Source organism: Coniosporium apollinis (genome assembly GCF_000281105.1).
Source record: "Coniosporium apollinis CBS 100218 chromosome Unknown supercont1.23, whole genome shotgun sequence".
Taxonomy (NCBI): Eukaryota; Fungi; Ascomycota; class Dothideomycetes; genus Coniosporium; species Coniosporium apollinis.
The window spans coordinates 253,701-269,536 of NW_006913285.1; the positions used below are offsets into that span (position 1 = coordinate 253,701).

Genomic DNA, 15,836 nt, shown 5'->3' on the forward strand with positions numbered 1-15,836 from the left:
CCCCAAAGTTATTCGTCTCGAAGGCTTCGTGTCATCTGCTATGCCTGTATCTGCTGTATCATGTTGCGTAGTTGCCTGTTGGCTTTGAAGCGCTGCTGGCTGCCGGCGTGTATAAAGGGTCGTCCGCTGGTTGCTTCCAACGGCTAAATTCGAGTGAGAGTTTCTGAGCCGGCGTTCGGAGGCTTTCGTAGAAGATGCTGGGGCATGATATGCGGCTTTGCTTGGTGTCACGTTGAACGAACATGTGGACGGTGTGGCAGAATGCTGACTTCGGTGCCCAGGAGAGCCTGTTCGGTGTCGTTCAGGGAGAGAACAAACCCGCTTCCATGTCAGCATAGGCTTTAACGCGCTCGGACGCCTCGCTCATGCCAGCTTCAGCAGCACTAAATGATGCCGCTGGTGTTGCAAGGCGTTGTGGGGGTGAGTCGGCGGGCCTCCCTGCTGCGGAGGTATTTCGATCTTCGGCACCACGAGCCGGACTTCGGCGGTTGGAGTTGGCAGCAGGAGTTGCACTTAGGTCCCGGTACCTCTGCAAGCCTTGCTGGCAGGATTGGAAGAGAGATGGCAGGTATGGAAGGGGTGCTCCTGGCGTGGGTGGTGGTGTTGCGGCTTGAAGGCATGGCGGCGGAAGGTGGGACCGAGCTCCGCACCATTCTTTCAACCACGACAGCGGCCTTCTTTCCTTGTTTCCTTCCTGTACACTCCTCCACCAACGACGCGCTCACGCTAGCACACTCAGCATAGCAACAAGCACTAGCAGCTCATCGTTCAGCTCTTGAGGAGAGTCTTTTCCGCTGACTGCAGGTGACAACGACCGTGATGCGGCAAGCGTGAGGTGTTCTCTCACTTTCTCTTTTTCCAGGAAGCCGCGACGGATCTTTCGCCTTCCACTTTCCTTCAACACCAACCCACACCCGCCGCCATCATCCTTCTACACTGTGAGCCTCAGGATCACAGCCTCTTCAGTCTCCTTATCGTCTCTCTACCGTACAAAAGGTATTGCAGTTCATCATGCCCGACTTTCGGCCTGAAGCCGCTCACCGCCAGACTTCAGCGCTGCCACCAGTCAACCCAGTCATCCTTCCCATTTCAAAGACTTGTTCTGCTTCTGCTAACAACCAATCTCCTTCTTCCCTCTTCCAGTTCGCCGTCTCTCACCAGCTCACGTAGATCTTTCCAAGTCCGCTGCCGCTTAGCGCTTTCTTCTAGCCTCCGAACCGTCATCCAATGCCACCGCTCATCTTCAGTCATTCAGTCTTCCAGTCACCTCGATCACCTCAGTCGTCTCAATCAGTCTCCTTTTATGCGCACATGCGTCACGTTCAAGTCTTTCCCTCCGGGTTCGTCCTGTCAGATCTACTCAGTCATTCCGTCTACCGAAGTCCTTCCTTCTGAAACACCCCTACCTCCTCACATTCTCAATCAAGTCTCGTCTTGCAAGGTCAACCAGTACAACCTTCAATCCATTTGTCCTTGCTTCAGTTGTCTCATCTGCTGCCAGGTCTCAGTCACGACTTCCCGTACATCCCAAGCGTTCCTTTTCTTCAAGCCTTTCAGATCTTACGCATATCGTCGTTCATCTCTCCCGCGCTCTCGTCTCAAAGATCTACCACGTTCGCTTGAAGGGTTTGTGTCATACATCCGCATCTCTCCAATCTCCTCCGATCATTCTAGTGATCAACGCTACAGGTCTGTCCTGTTCGCGCCGTCTTCATGCAAGTCGAACACCTCTCTACCTCAGTCAATGTCTCGTGTCGTAGTCTTCCCATGTTTCTCCGTACCAGCCGCTGTTCATGTGTCTTACAATATTCCGTCTTCTTGGTCTGAGCGTGTTCAGCCTTCGCATCTCTTCACTCAATCAGTCAGCTCGTACTCACTCTCATGTCAAAACCGGACCTCATACTCATCTCTGTCATACCCTCTAAGTTCTCATACGATTCTGTAACTACATATCCCGGAAGTCACGTGATTTGATTTTCCCGACCTCTCATCGCATTGTCTTAGTAGTTTTGACATGTCCGCCGCGTCTGTTCACATCATTCTCCATGTTCAAGTCCACAGTCGCAAGTGCTTTGTCCGTCCTCTTCCAATCCCACTCACCAAAGTTCTCATTGCTCCATGCAGTCAGTGTCACGTGACGTGGTTTCTCCACTTCCCCTTTCTTACACTCATCTTAGTATCAGTGCTGGTTTACTTCATACGTCCGAGTTGCTTCATGCATCTGCTCTCAACTTCTCTTATTGAAGTCATTATCTCCTGCGTCCTTTCTCGGTTTCTGGTCAGTTGATCTCTCTCTCAAGCGGGTCGGCGTTCAACCATCTCATCCTCTTTCAGGTTTTCACCTTCACGCTCTATGATATCTCCGGCCTCGTACGTTCTCAAGCCATCCAAGTCTCCTTACTACCGGATTTGATACTTCTACTGTTCGGTTCCTCCAGTCAAGCCTGGTATCCATCGTCTCTCTCCACCTTGTCATGGTTTTCAATCAAATCTCCCTCAAGCAATTCAGCTTCCAACCGCCTTCAAGATCTTCCACAGTCTTTCTCCCGGTGCAATATGTCTATCCTCCGCATCTCTTTGTGAATTCTCTGCCCGGTCTTTTCTTCATCGCCTCAGTTGCTTGAAACTACCAAAGTCACTTGATTGATGCATTTTCACACTATCTGCCAGAGTATCGATGTCGTTGTGCTTCATGGTTCAGCTCGTAGATTCTCTCTGCCCAAGTCCCAGGCTGTCGTCCCTCCGGTCCTCTCCTTGCTTAAGTCTCATCTGTCCGCAAGCAGCTTAACTTCCAAGTTCGACGCCTTTCCTAGCTATCTGCAGTCTTTCTCGCCGGCACGCATCCGCTTCCCGGTTCAGCGTCCCTATCGGACCACGTTCCTACTTCCTTTCCGTATTCCGTTCAATCTCATGGTCTTTGCCCTTCCCAACACAATCAACTCTTGCCCGTGTCCCTTATTCGTCCAAGTATTCCCTCACTTGACCTCGTCAATACGTTTTCTCTCCTTTCTCCACCGAAATCAAGATCATTTCATCCTGTCTCTTCCCAACGCTCCATTCTTGAGTCAATTCCGACTCTTTGAGCGTTCTCTTATTCGCCCTGTTTCGTATGAAATTCAATCTGACCCTTTTCTGTTTCTCTAATATCTTCTTCCTGCGGACCTCCGTTCTTTTGCCAAGTGTTTGCAGTTTTGCTCTGAGTCTACCTTTGAGATGCTCGCATATCAGCAACCAGTCTACACTCAGTCTTTCTTTTCCAGTTCCCCACCTTCAAAATGAATTCTATCTCCCAATCACAGTCTCAGAAAAGTCCGCGCAATATCCCTTTGAACCAAAGTCTACTGAATGTTTTTTTTCTGTCAGCAGTCCGCGAAACCGGACATGTCACGTGGCCTCCCATTCGAAGTCCCTTTCCTGTGCAAAGTCCACTCAAGTTTGGAAATGCCTGTTCCCAGTCAGCGGAGAAAGCTCCCCCAACCCATCATCCTGATATCTATTTCTCTTGGTGTCCTTTCATCCGTTCTTTCTACTCTGCCATCCCTATCAAGTTTGTCACGTGACGTTCTCCTAAGCTTCAGTCTCTCCCAAGTCATGCATAGGGGTTCCTCATTCCCATCCTTCACACGGTTTGTACGAGATCTCGCAGTCATTTCTGTTCAGGTTTTTCACGTTCCATCCGGATTCTTGGTCCTCATTTTCTTCGTTATCGTAGCATCTCAGTCTCGGAGTTTTTTCGTTCCTGCTATCTCTTTTACAAGTATTACATCTAGGTAGGTCTGTCAATCTTTAGATATGTTTATGTCATTGATTACACTCTCGTTGATTGAACAAGAGCTGTCTACCGAGTAACTTGCAATATCTTTAATTTTCGCTTACAGCCTCACGGATTTCGCAAAGTATACTGCTGTTCTCAAGTACAGCCATCCGTTCTCCGCAATTACCATTTACGTGCGTTATCCCATAAGTTGCCTCGCGTTGACCGTCTCCAGCAACCCTCGCTAGCAAACCCACGTTTACCCTCTTGCGTTCATTTGTTTTACTATGCCCGGCTTGCCTTCCGGTTGTCTCCTTTGTCAGATTCAGCTTTCTTCGTTTTCTTTTTGTCTTCCACACTTAATCTTCCACAGGACAAAATTCTTGAACCACAGTCTCACCTTGTTCCCTCTATTGAGTCTTTGTCTCGTTTCTTTAGCAGCATTTCCGCAATCCTGGTGCGTAGCTGCTTGACAGTCACCTTCCAACCGCTACCCCTTTTGATTCAGGATTGCTACCAGTTTTTCCACATCTCTCACTCTGAGTCTACTCAATTCGATATCTCGGTCAAGATGTCTTCCGAGTCAACAAATAGCAAGGCAAGTCGCGAGGCCGTCCAGTCTATTATCATCGTTTCCGTTCTCTTATTTCTTGTCTGCTTCCTCTGCCTCCTCCGATACAAGTGGCCTAAGCTGTCCATGTGCACGAAGAGGCTCACAAGCGAGAGTACCAGATGCAATTCCCAGCCAACGGGAGGAAGTTCGCATGGCTCCGAGCGTGCGGCATCGGAGAAGACATCGCCACGGTCACGTGCTACGGAGGAGGTATGATCAGGCGGAGAGCACCCAACCACCCACGGGGAACGGAGATCTCCGCACACGCATGCACTGCACCCAGCTCGACCTCGCCTCTCCGCATTCCATCCAGTCTTCCAGGACTCAGCATCAGCAACATCATTCTATTTATCGTGGCATCAACTCTCTCCATAGGCCTACGCTGCCGTCGCCATGTCAGGACTCCACTGAAGCGAATTGAAAAAAAACCCCAAAAAGATAGCCGGTGAGGGAATTGAACCCTCGTCTTCCGCGCACACATCCTATACACTACTATACAACATGTGGTGCGGACATCTTGCCACTAGACCAACCGGCCCGATACGTTCTACAGTACCGATCTTCGTACTCGATAACCTCAGCGCCGCCACCATACCGTGCAAAATGGAGGACGCGCAAAATGCTAAAAAGAACTGGCCGGTGGAGGAATTGAACCCCCGTCTTCCGCACGCCCACACACCGTACTCGCACACCTACTCGTACAACATATGGAGCGGACATCATCACCACTAGACCAACCGGCCCTCATACATATCCACACCCATTTTTGCACTACATAACCACCCCGCGCCGCCGCCTGCCACCAGAAAGGCGACTACCAGGAGACTTGGGGAAATTGGAGGACGAAAATGCCAAAAAGAATGGCCTGTGGAGGGATTGAACCCCCGTCTTCCGCGTCCCCCACACGTACCAATACATACCCGAAACACGTATCTGCACACGTATCCAGACATCTATCGTACATCATGTGGTGCGGACGTCATACCGTTAGACCAACTGGCCGCTGATGGATGTGAGAGTGGAGTTTTGTGTTGATATAGCTGTGAAATTGCTGGCTGTAGTGGAGAAGGGGGTACTTATGAGTGGTGAGGTATGGTGGGGAGGGGCATCCATGGGCGCTGGGGGTCGTCTCGTCTGAGGTGGTGGGTTGGAGGGGCACGGCGGTCTCTTGGCATGGTGTTGAGATTGAGGTGAGAACAAGCACTCTGGGGAGATTGCATTTCTGAAGCTGACAAATTGCAGCATGATCACGGTCACGATGCATTTTCATGGTGTTGAGTTTATGAAAACGGCTCCAAGACGACTTCTTCAGAATCTTCGTTTTTAGCCTCACAGCAGCTCTGCAGATTCTACGGTCTACGATTTACTATCCGAAATTGAGTGCGAAAACCTCGCCGCTTGAACGACCTCCAACCAACCTTGCGGCATGTCAAAACTCCAGCTTTCGAGAAAACATCATCCGATCACTCAGCGCTTCCAGCCTCCAGCCGCTCAATCTCTTCCAAAATCCGCGCAGCTCAATGTCAAATCCTCCTCCGCTGTTGCTCGCATGCCTGCCTGCCTGACTCTTTCCACCCATCCTTCAGCTCTCAAGGGACGTTCAACACTGATTTGCCGCTCAGCAACTTCCTTGTATTTGCCTGCTGCAAAAGGCGTTGTGGTTCGAAGGCATTCGCGGCTGCATGGGGGGAGTTGGTTGGATGGCGAGTTCGGGGGAACGATTTGCGATGGATCCGTGGACTGCTGCCGCCGTCTTGACTCTCGGCATTCGGACAACCGACTTGCAAGACGCTGACAGTTGCTGGCCTCTTGGACGTCCCGATCTTCCGCCGGTTTTCTATTGTGATGCGTCAGCTCGCTGGACTCGTGGGTGAAAACCTTGAAGATACCTACGCTGTGCTGTCGGGTGCTTGATACAGCATCAAACGGCATCGGGAAACTCACAGGTGTTTCTCGGTCTCGCCTAAGACACCGGACCTTTCCGACTGGACTACACTCTCATGATAGCAAAACACAGACACCGCTCGCGGCCTGTCGTACCGCCTAAACTAGATGCGAACTGCTCCGGATCGCTCAGAGCATTACCTAGGAGAAGCCCACCAGCGAATACTCACAGCCTGCACCAGGGCAGCTATCTCAGTGTGCGGTGCGCTGTGCCGACCAAGACAGCGCGATCATCAGGTATCGGGCTTTGCAACCGGCCTCCGTCACTTCAGGATGTCCGTCTGTACCTGAGCGACTTGATTGACTGCATGTAGTGGTGGGGCACCAGCTGCTGCCGCTGCCGCTGCGGACCATGAGTGAGAGCTCAGCTGCGAGCAGAAGGGCACTTCAGCTACTGAGCTTGTTGTCGTGGTACGTCAGACAGTGTTGGGTGTGCATTTGGAAGCATCTGTGGCTGGAAGACGGACCGTGGGCAAAGGGACGGGTGCGCCGGTGGAGGGTTTCTGCGGCGACGGAAGAGAGCTGACTGTGAGGTGTTTGTTTGGACGGTGTGCGGTGCGCGCTTGAGTTAGAAGTGGATGCGAGACGGACGCGGAGGCGATGCGGTGTCTGAGATCGCGGTGCCAGCGCCACCACTAGACGCTTGGAGGATGCCATTCTTGTCAATACCTTATGCCTCCTCGCGACGGCGCTCATGCAAAACTCCCACAGCGTTGCTCTTTCCTGTATGCTTTGACTTGTCACGAGATCATGGCTCGCGACATCGCTGTCCGTCGGCTGCCGTATCAAGCCAGCCTATCTCGCTGACTCTCCAAGCCTTCTTCTCGTCGCGTGTATCAAGACTGGCTTGGAAGCCGCTCAGGCCGCTCCCATGAATGCCAGTTCTAATCTGCTCACGGTGCAAGTTCCAGACGCAACGACAGAAGCGGCGGCGCAAAAGACAGGAGCGCCAGCGGCAAGCACCAAGGTGAAGGGTCCACAGCAGGTCCGCAGCTTGAATCCATTGGTGGAGAGGTGGATCCGGTTCGAGTTTGCCGGAGTGTTGGGGCACAAGTTGCGAGAGAGGACGCCGTGCGTCAGAGATCTGAACGGAAATATCTTGTCGCGGCTTCTTGCCATCTTCGCTATGGTTGTAGCCATCTGCGTCTTTAATCTTCAAACGAGTTCCATCTCCCAGGCCTGATGAACAGCCAAGACTGACGACTCTGGCAACCACACAGTCTGAGCATTCTCCGGCGAGACCAAGTTTTCCGCGTGGTCAAGCTTACTGTCGAAGAGCCAAGAGAAGGTTGTAGTAGTCACGAGGCAGCGGTGAGCGTCTACAACAGTCGTCAAAGAGCGGGCCATAGCCAGCACGCAGAGGACCGCAACGGTCTGAGTCGTTGGCTTCGATTGAGCGCGATCGAGACCAACGCTCAATCATTGCCTTCGAGTCGACCAGCCGGGCTATCGACTCTGTGAGGTTCCATTCACGCCGGTGACTGCATTTATCTGGCGAAGTCTTCATTCATGAGGCAGGATTTCCCACATACCGCTGATGCCGCTCCTGGCGTGTTCTTTGTTGCCGCGCACATGGAGACTGGATCCACGTCGATGCGCGCTACGTAGGGCCAGTCAAGCGAGAGCGTCGTGGTGTAGGGGATGAAGAATGCGACGAAGGGGATGGCGTTGTGGGCATGGACCATGCAGTCGCGGTCAGCTCGGCCCATATGCCATTGACACCTGGATGCGAGGCCTAGCCAGCCAATCATCCTTCTGTGCCCACCTCCTTCGCCAGGTGAGTAACCTGGCTGGCAAGGTCCAGTGATGATTGAGCCTTGAGCGCACTCACCGCGTTGGAGGTCGAAAGGCGGCAGTCGGCGAAATCGCTCGCTTGCTCCAGGTAGAGTTCAGGGAGCGCCTGAGGTCTTACATTGCCAAGAGATCTCAATCTCTCAACCACGCCCTCTGCTTCTCCTCCTTCTTCTATGTCCGCTTCTCTCTAAAGACCTTGAACTCTTGCTTCATGAGCTTCTTGCTCCTGCCTCTCCGCCTGCAAGCTCTCGCTGGGAGATCCTGCCGAATTTCCTGGTCTTCAGGCTGATGCTTGCATACGGGATTCCAGTCCGACTTATTGGCAACACGGACCGGTCGTCCATTCATAGCCACCCAGGAGCCGTCATGACATCCTCGCCACACGAGTCAAAGGGTTGGAAAACTCTTCCACGAAGAAGACCAGCTCGCTGACCGGGTTTGAATATCCTGGATCGAAGTCTTAGAGGATTTTGAGCTCCTGCTGGTCGAAGTATCAGTTCTCGTCCATGATCGTGACGTGCATTTGCTTCGGGAAGCTGCATCGCCGCTTGTAGCGTAGCGAGGAAGCTGCATCGACAAGTGATGGGCGGAGAGAAGGCCTCTCAGGATACGAATCCTCGTTTCAAACGTGTTGACGTCGTGGTCATTATGGTGGTCAAGCCAGTCGCGCGCGTGCTTGAGCTGCGTCGTGAGGTTCATCAAGACCATCGTGTTGAGGGAGTCGACAATGATCCAGCCGAGGCCGCCCCGGCCAGTGGAGCTGGTGATGGGTGCCATGTTGATTGTTGGGCAGCCGTCGTGAATGACGGGTAGTCGGAATGGCGCGAGAAGCCGAGTGACTGACGATAGAGGTGGGGACCGATCATCCCCGGATACAAGCTCGGTATGGACGTTTTCGAAATTCAGAAGTGTGAGCTCCGCCACGAACATAGCTGACGTTGAATAAGCGAGCCGTCGACATTGTTAAGATCCATCGGCATGATGCCCGCCAGCTCCAGCACTTCGGCTGTCAGGTACTCGAGCGCCGTGGTCAGGTAGATGGAGGCTTTCGCGCTGATGTGCGTCCGGTTGCGCGTTATGTTTCGCAGGTGGCGCTTTATACGGCTGCAGGGGAACTATTCGTCAACGTCAGCACTTGTGTCCCACCTGTATGTGTAGATCATTGATGAGGGTCACATGTACCTGCAGTCGCTCGTCAGCCTGAGGATAGCCCATGTCTTGTAGTATGCTGTCGCGATGCTGATCCTGCTGGTCGAATGGCGGCGCGGACCCTCGAGCGTGACTTGTTAGGCGCCATTGGCGGTGATGGCGGACAGTCCCGTGACTTGCTGTGGCTTTGGTGATGGACGGTAGACGAGAAGTGCTTCCGGCTAAGGAGTGATGCAGTGATAAAACTGTGTAGGGATGGGATAGCCACCAACTCTTGCGGCTGCGGAGAAGACAGACTCAAGGGAATAGTCTCGGCCAACAGAGCGTTGACGTGTCGCTGGAGATTGGTCGTAAAGGTGATATGCGCTGTGGGAGTGCCGCTGTGAAACTTGGTGTCGTGCAACAGGTCATTCAGAAGGTAGAGGATGTGTAGACGCCTCCGTCTGGCCCTCGTCCTTCGAGCTTTGCCCCCCTCGCCAGTCATTGTGTCCACGAAAGACGCGGATAAGCCAAAGGCTGACCACAAGGCTGCCCATAATATCACCCCCTCGACTTGTCTTTCCGGTCTCGCTCAGCGGGCTTCTCACTTTGGTTCGTAGAAGCGGCAATCCTTGTCTGTTCGACTAACAGGGTGTGACTCTAAGCCGCTTTACGTAGAGCGTTGAAGATCCTCTTGTTGTTGAAAGGATTGGAATTGGTGTTGTCCACCATCTTGGTGAACGTCGAAGTACCTAGCAAATGCTTAGCCTCCTGGGTGTCGCCGCCGCCTTCAGACATCATCTTGCTGTACCTTGGCTCGTCTTTACATACGATCGACCTGCAGTGCGATTGCGTCGACTAAGCGCTAAACATTTGCCCAGCGCTGTAATCCTTGCCGGAGATGGTGTGGTGTTCTTCAAACGCCATGCCTTGCAGTTCCAGTCTCGTCAGTCGTACTCTTGTGATATCGTAGGGCGAATAGACAAACCTGAACATTCGACGGCGAGCATTGCGTAGGAGCCGCTTCAAGCAATGTGTGGAAGTGGGCGATTTCTTCTTGCGACACTGAGGCGGGGTCGGGTTTGCGGAGACCTACTCTGATCACGATAGAAGCGCTCCTGTAAGGTCATGCCAGGCGGCGTTCCAAGATCGTGGGAGCAATGCGTGGAAGTGGGGTGGTTTGGCCAGATGACCAGCGTTGCCACTCTTGCAAGCTGACGAGCCGTGTGGCGACATGGCGCCGTCGAGTTGTGAGCGGTAGCGTTGCGGCTGGACAGCAAACCATCTTCTCAGACGAGCGGAAAGTATGCGGTTGGGTCGTTAGGTAGTCCTGGGATGAGGGTTAATAACAGGGATCCATCTTCCAAAGAGATCTTGTGAAGATTCTTAGACGTACCAGCTGCGACCGAGGCGACGAGTTCAAGATCTATCGCGTAGGAACGAAGACTTTCTATCGTCGTATTATATGACGAGTAAGAAGATCGATTGAGGAGGAAAGGCGCAAAAAACGTTTCGGAGTTTTTTCAAGTTGTGTGATGTGGTGGAGCGTGCTTCCGAGGGGGGATAGTGTTGGTGGCAGTTGGAGTTCAACTGCAAACGACAATAGGAGGAGCACGTGAGAGAAGGATAAATTCCGTTCGGCCGAGGCAATCTATTAGGTGCATAATGGCGTAGTCCTTGAAATTCTTCGATTGCAAATGAATTGAGCGATGGTCTCCTAGAATCGTGTCCAAGTGAGAGCTTGAGTGCCCGATAAGTTTTCATTTCACTACCGCAGGGTCAGTCGGAAGACTTTCTTAACGAAGAGCAGCCTTTGGCGGACAGCAACAGAACTGCGTTGCAGTGTTAGCAGCAATGAAAAATCTCTCACAATCTGTTTTTCTCGAAGCGGTTCTTGTATCACGATGCCACTCTCTTCAATCTGGCGGTGGGAAGTGACCCCCAGCGCATCCTACTGGAGTGAAAGAAGCTTCTACCCAGCTATTTGAGGCTTCTGTTGCCGATCTCTGCTGGCACGCCTATAATCCCGGCACTGCTCTGTGTCTATAGTCAAGCACCGTCAACACCACCTTCTTGGTACGTTTGGTCTTCAAGAAACAAGAGGATAGAGCGCAGAGCTCACGGTACATCGTGTAGTCAAAACCCGAGTTTCCAAAAGTCACTGGACGATCTTCAACCTAAGCCATCACGAACACCATACTCCAAAGACCTCACCACCAACGTCGTAAGATCCTTCCGGGCCGTCTTCGCAGATTTTTCCTCGCGAATCAACGTCCTGCAAACCCTCCCCTCGAGCTAACTCTTCTCAAATAATAGTCGCTAATCTATCAAATCTACATCAGAAGAAGTCCTCTAAATTCTCTCTCCCGCTCGGGCTGCTGCCGCCCACCATGTCTCTGCAGAAGCTCCTACGCCGCTGTTACCACCGCGACAAAGGCTACCCGTGCTGCACACATTCAACCATCAAGTTCGTTGCCAATGAGAGTTACGCGTGCGAGAACTGCGGGATGATCTGGGTATTGGAAAAGTGGAGGTTGAGCTGGCTTGGAGTCGTATTACCTTGATGATCGTCACGTGATATTATGCCAAGAACTTGAAGCGAACGGAACGTCATCCCGCGCATGAGGATCTTCAAACGCTGCCAACTTCCAACCTTCCTTCCATGAGCATAGAAGCGCAAGAGGCTTAGAGGGAACCAGAAGCCCTCTCCGTCAGGTGGTGAGCCATACGAGCCCTGTGTTTTTCTTGCTTTGAGGGCTCTCTTGGCAGGTTTTGCGAGTGGATTGCTAGTATTGCGTCATTCGAGTATCCCCTGAGTCGCATCCTCGACTGTAAGTGCTCTCTTTCTACGTGAGAGGCCAGAAGCACTATTCACCGTCTCGAGGCTCTGGTCACAGCAAAGACCCGTAGAGCACAGTTCTAAATATATCAACAAACGTTGCATGCGGGGGCTTTGTCTCGCTGGTCTTCTCCACAAAGGCCCCAAAAGCCCAAGGCCAGAAGCCACAGTCCCTCGTAGCCCTACCGAGACCTGTGGCTCAGTCGCAGTTTGTCTGCACCTGCCATTGGTGCGCATCTCGCGATTCGTGTTCCAGAACTCGCTCCCTTGCTCTGTGCGCCGCAATCGCAGGCCGTTGCATGGGAGTCCCCGGAGCGAAAGCCCCCAAACGTCGTTGGCGCTGGCGATCTTGTCGTGCATGAGGTCAATGGCAACATCGTCCGCCGTCCCTGAGTGGCTGGACAACGGGATCATCCCCACGCTGTGGCTGTTGGTCTGTGGCGCAGTCAGTCGAGTGCGATAATTGTGGCAGCACGACGGGAAACCTTGGTGTGCGGGACCTGATCGGCGGTGACGATGCTTCTCTTATTACCCGGCCACTCTCTCGGTCTCTTTCGTTCTCCATCTCAACTTTCACTCTGGTCGCTGTTGTCTGATTGCGCAATCCATCATCCGCTCCAATCGCTCCCATCGCTCTGTTGTCGCACGAGAGCCAGTCGCCTCCATGGCGACCACCAACGCCCTCGACAACCTCCTCTCCGACGCCGTCTCGCTCTTTACAGCGGCGACTTCAGTCCTCGCACCCGTATACACAGAAGTAGCCTCAGATGTGAACTCAATCCTCTCCGAAGCAGCGACCCGCACAAGCTCGCCCACACCCACCAGCACATCACGGTCCTCCAGCAGTACACTCGCAACATCAACCTCATCAAGCTCAAGTACAACCTCAAGCTCCGCGACATCCACCTCTCCCACCGCCGCAGCAGCAAGCACCTCCGCAGCAGCAGCAGCAGCGACCTCCAGCGGCCCCAACAAACTCGCTATCATCCTCGGCTCCGTCTTGGGCGCATTACTCCTCCTGACCCTCCTCGCCCTCCTCTGGTTTTGCCTTCGCCGCCGCCGAAGGCGACGAACAGCAGGCTCGCAGATCACGTCCGCTTCGACCTCCGCCTCCGTAGAAGCATGGCGCGCGAACGCGGAAGCCGCGCAACCGCAGTATCCGCTCCTGCACGATCACCACGACCACATCGGCCCTGCGCCCCCACCAGTAATGGTCGCCGCACCGCAGATGACGCAGATGAAGGGCCCCACGGTATCCGACCACCCCGTCTTCGCGCCCTCGCGGAGAACGAGCCCGCCGCAGCGGAGGGTCAGTCCGCCAGAAGAGACGTTCAACACGTGGCACCCCGCCGTGCACGCCAACCCCTTCGCGCCTGTCCCACCGCCGCCTCGACGAGGCTCGGATAGCCCGCTGCGGAACTCCAGCCCCTTCCGCACCGCCACCACCGCCGGCGGCCCAACCAACTTCTCCCAGCCAAGCGCCTACGCCGCATACGCGAACCCGAACGCCGACTACTCCGAAGCAGAAGACTACTTCCCGCCCCAGCCTCCGCCGCAGCCGCAGCCGCAGTATCTCGTCTCGCCCATCGAGAGAGACAACACCGTGAGCCCCAACCTCAACGACGTCTTTATCCCGGGCACCGTGCCGCTCGTGCCCGGCGCAGGCGGCCGCAACCGCGACATCAGCGCGCACACGGACGAATACGACAACGGCGGGCCGAGCGAGCTGCACGGGATAGGCCAGCCGAGCGAACTGCACGGCACCAGCTCGCCGATGGCTTCGGGTGGGCTTTACGCTACCAGCAGCCCCGCGGACCAGGGCAGCGGGCTCAGCGGCACAGGCCGCAGGCGGAGCAGCCCCAACATCGCCACCGCCGCCGCCGCAGCCGGCGTCGCAGCCGCAGGCCTCTCAGGCGCAGAAACTCGCACCGCCGCAGACCGCGACTCCTACGGCAGAGACTTCGACGAGCAGCGGCCCAGCTTCGATGAACAGGGGAGACGGTTCAGCGTCCCGCGCAAGCCCCTCCCGCCCCTCACGACCTCCGCGCCAGCGCCCGCACACCTCTCCCGCGACGCCTCCGGCGGCTCAGACGACACGCTGATCGTCGAGCGTCCGCACCCGCTGCGGAGGGATAGCACGCCGCCCGAGGTGCCAAGCCGCAGCCCACGCAGAACGCGGTTCAGCGACGTCATGGAGTACGATGACGGGACGAGGAAGAGCCTTAGCGATCTGAGGGGAGAGATCGAGGAGGAGGAACGGGAGGAGAGACGGGGGAGGGGCAGCAGGGGAAGTGGCGGGAGTGGAAACTGGGCTTTTGGGAGGGCGTACTAGAGGTGACAGGGGGCCGACATAGGGTCGTGGATCTTCGTTTTCGTTATCTCCTTTGTCATGAGTCTGAGTCTACATCTCTACGATGAGTTTAGTGCGCGAGATACCATCATCGTTGTTCCGTAGCATCCATAGTATCGCGATCACGTTCGAATCACATCATGTCCCAGTGTTCCGAAGTGCTTCTCATTCTCAAATCTGCAAATTCTAAAGACACCCCTACTGCTGCTCAACGGCCTCTACTTCCCCACCATCAGCCCGCAACCGCTCGTCCAAGCGCACAAGCAGGAACTGGCCCGGCTGGCCAGGCGCCGGCTCCGCCATCGCCAAGACCCCAAGCCCGGGCCTCAGGTCCCTGACCCGCACGAACACTTCTTCATCTATAACCCGAATCAACTTCCACCCGAAATCCTGCAAGCAGATCTAATGTATGGGGATACTACTCACCAGTAGCGCCATCACCCGCGAAACCCACTCCTCCCCCCCGCGCGCCCGCACCGCTGTCTCCGCCGCCGCCCTCTCCGCCGCCACGCGCGCTTTCGCTACACGAGATACTACATCAGCGGGGATCATGGCTAGGTGTTGGAAGCGTCGTACCCGCGAGCGCCAGATGGAGCACGCGCTCTGCCGTCGCTTCGTCCACGACGAGGTATGCGATTGTGGCTTCGAGCTTGAGTGGGTGGTAGGTGGGGTTGTTGGGGGTGCGGGGGGAGGGTACGGCGTGGATGGAGGGTGAGTGGTGGGGCGCGCTGGCCTGGGGGGTTGAGTTAGCGTTTGTGGTTGGGCGGAGAAGTGGGGGGTGGGTTGATGGATTGCAAGGAGTGCCTTTGGTAGGGCAAATGGATTGCGCCGTTCGTGGCATATTAAGCTAGCCAGGGGAGTAGAGATGATTGGGAATCGGGGTGGTAGTACGTGCCATTTTCTCTGCTTGGCTTGTTGAAGGCTCGAAAGAATTCTCGATTCGAGGGTTTTTGCGCTGTGGTTGAGTTGGCGGAGAGGACGCGCGCTGGTTTCCGAGACTGTCGTTTGTGCGTCCGGGAAATTTCACACAGTCACTTCGAGCAACACGGCGCTATAGTCCAGTCACAGCTGAAAGTAAATATCAACACCACCAGCCGAGGCTTTCTATACGTATATCCCTTCGAGCAGTGAATAGTCGTAGCATCTACCTTCACAGCTGCGATCCACCTTATCTCAGCCACTCGACTCCGGTCCAGCGCGCTCAGAATGCCATAAAAGGTCTATCTCCTCTCCCCATTCCATCTCCCTCACAACTTTCACCATCAGCCCATCTCATCTATCCCTCAAACGCGCGCCCAAGAAGTCGCCTCAAGACCATCGAGAGCCTCTGGCAAGCACAACGACCATCAGCACCAGTCTCCTCTACCAAGCCCGCACCTCCACATATATCCACAACAAACCTTCCCGAACCATC

At 54.6% G+C, this 15,836-nt stretch overlaps 2 protein-coding genes and 3 non-coding genes across 5 annotated transcripts; 1 reads left to right on the top strand and 4 right to left on the bottom strand.

The window, feature by feature from the left end:
* Positions 1-4,806: 4,806 nt before the first annotated feature.
* Positions 4,807-4,905, bottom strand: W97_05062. The gene has a single exon. It is a non-coding gene; the product is annotated as a tRNA-Val (tRNA).
* Positions 4,906-5,000: 95 nt separating this feature from the next.
* W97_05063 lies at positions 5,001-5,110 on the bottom strand. The gene has a single exon. It is a non-coding gene; the product is annotated as a tRNA-Met (tRNA).
* Positions 5,111-5,228: 118 nt separating this feature from the next.
* On the bottom strand, positions 5,229-5,369 carry W97_05064. The gene has a single exon. It is a non-coding gene; the product is annotated as a tRNA-Val (tRNA).
* A 3,638-nt stretch (positions 5,370-9,007) lies between these two features.
* On the bottom strand, positions 9,008-9,402 carry W97_05065 (uncharacterized protein; the record flags this gene model as incomplete). The annotated part of the gene is made up of 3 exons (XM_007782950.1): positions 9,008-9,220; positions 9,288-9,305; positions 9,376-9,402. 3 exons carry the CDS (start codon positions 9,400-9,402, stop codon positions 9,008-9,010), a joined length of 258 nt encoding a protein of 85 aa, XP_007781140.1.
* A 3,334-nt stretch (positions 9,403-12,736) lies between these two features.
* On the top strand, positions 12,737-14,404 carry W97_05066 (uncharacterized protein; the record flags this gene model as incomplete). Its single annotated transcript, XM_007782951.1, has 1 exon — positions 12,737-14,404. One exon carries the CDS (start codon positions 12,737-12,739, stop codon positions 14,402-14,404), a length of 1,668 nt encoding a protein of 555 aa, XP_007781141.1.
* Positions 14,405-15,836: the final 1,432 nt, after the last annotated feature.